Source organism: Loa loa (assembly GCF_000183805.2).
Source record: "Loa loa unplaced genomic scaffold supercont3.259, whole genome shotgun sequence".
Classification (NCBI taxonomy): Eukaryota; Metazoa; Nematoda; class Chromadorea; order Rhabditida; family Onchocercidae; genus Loa; species Loa loa.
The window spans coordinates 21,358-24,371 of NW_018108439.1; the positions used below are offsets into that span (position 1 = coordinate 21,358).

The 3,014-nt window shown below is 35.1% G+C and overlaps 1 protein-coding gene across 1 annotated transcript in view; it reads right to left on the reverse strand.

Moving 5' to 3' along the window:
* The window catches only part of LOAG_18311 (thiamine pyrophosphate enzyme), a gene marked incomplete at its 5' end in the record, with an annotated part of 5,352 nt that extends 2,715 nt beyond the window's left edge, over positions 1 to 2,637 (reverse strand). Inside the window, 6 exons of the mRNA XM_020450973.1 lie at positions 316 to 543; positions 890 to 1,105; positions 1,364 to 1,473; positions 1,790 to 1,973; positions 2,229 to 2,282; positions 2,482 to 2,637. Of these exons, the coding sequence (XP_020305287.1) occupies positions 316 to 543; positions 890 to 1,105; positions 1,364 to 1,473; positions 1,790 to 1,973; positions 2,229 to 2,282; positions 2,482 to 2,637 (948 nt within the window). The remainder of the gene's footprint in view (positions 1 to 315; positions 544 to 889; positions 1,106 to 1,363; positions 1,474 to 1,789; positions 1,974 to 2,228; positions 2,283 to 2,481) is intronic.
* Positions 2,638 to 3,014: the final 377 nt, after the last annotated feature.

Genomic DNA, 3,014 nt, shown 5'->3' on the forward strand with positions numbered 1-3,014 from the left:
TATATATATATATATATATATATATATATATATATATATATATATGTAAAAAATACATATAAAAATATATATATTTATTTGTTTATTTATCTATTTATTTATTTATTCATTTCTGTATATATTAAAGAAAAATTTACTTATTCATTTATTAGTTTTATTCATTTATTTATGTATGTATATACATTGAAAAAGAATATGCAATAACTAGTTCTCCAACAAGTGCTACTTCACAGTAACCAAAAATTCAACTTTATGAACAAGAATCTGAAACATATCATTAGCACTAAATGCAGTGAATGAATCAATCGAACATACCTTTACAGCGTTCTTTAATTCATGCACACTAACAGGGGCCAAAACAGCTTGACTACCAATAACTATGACTGGTTTCTTCGATTTTAGCACCAGATGCATCAACTTTGCGATATCGTTCTTATTTGGAAAAGTTATTCTGGCCGGTATAGGTAGCATGTCCTCTTTTATAAGCCAGCCGCCACTGAACTGTCGAGAAATATTTGCTAAGAGGTATGAGTTGACGACTGTCTAGAAAATGAATTTGAATTTAATCAAAGAAGTCAGATAAGACTTCATGAAGTATGACAAAGAACCCATTTTCTTAAACGAGAATCTACCGAAATTTTCTAGAACGAATGATTACCTATACTTTCCTTTCTTTCTACTTTTAGTACTATCACCATCTCGTTAGTAAAAATCTCATATGAATCATATAACGGATTTTAATGCTAAGATCAAATAAAAGCTCTCATTTTTTCCCTAAAATTTGCGCATCTAAATACTACAAAAAAGAAATTTATTATGAAAAGTTTTGATTAATTTTGAATATCTGCAAAAATAACTCTACAAAGTGCATCAATAAATAAATTTTTACTTGTTTGAAACTTCTGGGCTTGAAAATATTCATTTCCTTCAATACCGTTTTATATGGATAAAGTACATCAATGGGTATCTCCACAAAAACCGGACCAGGTGTACCACTCTGCGCGATATGCATAGCTTTTTTTAGGGCCATTACAATGTCTTTTATACGTGTTATTCGAGCAACATGTTTACATAATGGTCGCATTAGCGAGATTTGGTCAATATCCTTGAAAATAAATATTCAGGCATTTTCGGAATTTCGTAACCGACAAATGTGAAATTTGCGAAACAAAACTGCAGTCTAGTTGCTGGTATCGTAAGCCTATTTTAGGATGCTTATGTGTAGCAGTATGTGGAATGTTTCGCTCCATTATCACAGGATACTGGATAATCGCATCCAGTCCTGCTACGACCCTCAAATTCACCTGGGGACCCTTCCTACATAAACGAATCATGCAGGTGAAGTAGGTGAATTAATTGTAACCTGCAAAGCGCCACGATTCTTCGATAAAACTGGTGCTGCTCCCGCGATAATAAGAACAGCAGTTTCCGCCATCTGTGCATTTTTCACTGCAGTAATCGTGTTTGTTAAACCTGAATTGGAGTAGTTTGAGTAGAAAAGTAGTTAGACAACAAACACATACCATTACACTTTTCTGCTCACTAATTACACTGACGTCAGTAAACCATCCATTTCAATCCAACCGACGATTAAAACAAGATTTGAAAACGTCTGGTTTACAGTAGCTATATCCTTTTTTCCACTGATACGTCTCAACTCGATGTCATAGCTTACTCAAGTAGAACTAACATATTTAAATCAGTACTGGTACTCCCTATAGCGAAAATTACCATCGAATCGTTTAGTTATTCAATCTACAGTCAAAGAGTTCCCGGGCATCAATCCAACCTGGTCCTGCAGTAACAACAGCAACGCCAACACTTTGACGTAAGCGTGCAACAGCATCTGCCGCAAACACAGCGTTAACCTCGTGACGTGTGTCGTACACATGAATACCAAGATTTTGCGCAGCAACTAAGATCGGTGATATATGTCCGCCACACAATGTAAATATCTCGTTTATATTATGTGCCTAGAAGGTACTTAATAAAGCTAATTCTTGGAAACAAATATCCTTGGAGGTCCCATTTATCGGCTGATAAAAGATATGATTTCGGATTATACACTAGTGCATTTTATCTTTTAATACACTACTTTTCGTAATTTCCCCGATTTTTCGAGGAATAACCCAAAAAGGATATCACCAAAAATAGTTGCAAAACCGGCATAGAAGGATGACTGCTTTTCTCGAATAATCAAATTATATCACAACGAAAATTAACCTTACCTTCAATACTGCAGCAACTAACTCGCCACCATGATGCTCCGATTTCTCATCAACCTGAGTATGCAAATACTATAAATTCCATTCTGCACATAGTTAAAAATCTTTTGGCTCAGCTTTTATGGTTACGATGAGTAAATAATTATGTAGAACTTGTCATCCAACACATCCCGTAATTCAGGAACAAATTCAACAACTCATCCATTCCCTCCAGTTCTTTTTAGCACAATTAATAACTCCCAGGTAAAATTGTAACCTGGAAAAGATCCAATATCCAATGTGATCGTTCGCTCGTATACAAATCCAATAAAATCTGACGAAAAGTCTTGATGCTATCGATATCAATGATTCTGATCAACCATAGAAGGGAAGCAACGAAAATAACCAAAATTTCCACCAATAAAAACATCATTTTACCTCCTACCTAATTCTTGGCCCTGAAAATACCCGACATTGGGACAAGTAGTGATTCTCCAGAAAAGAAGAAAAAACCTCAAACCCCGGGATATAAATAAGATCGATATATCGTTTCAATACTTATAGCATGCAATAAGTGTGCAACAATGCTTTAGATGGAAGGAGTTGTTTGTCGGTGTGTCCTGTATCCGGGAGATATCGGGGTGTGAATCGTAGTCATCGTTGCTGCTTATCGATTTGCGCAAGGAAGAAAAGGAAGATGTGAAATGCTCAGTGTACTACTGTAATAATTAACCAACCACTACGTAGCAAATACAACCGCTTGACAAAGAATAAATTTGTAGTGAACGAGTCGTTTCAAGAGGAGCACTG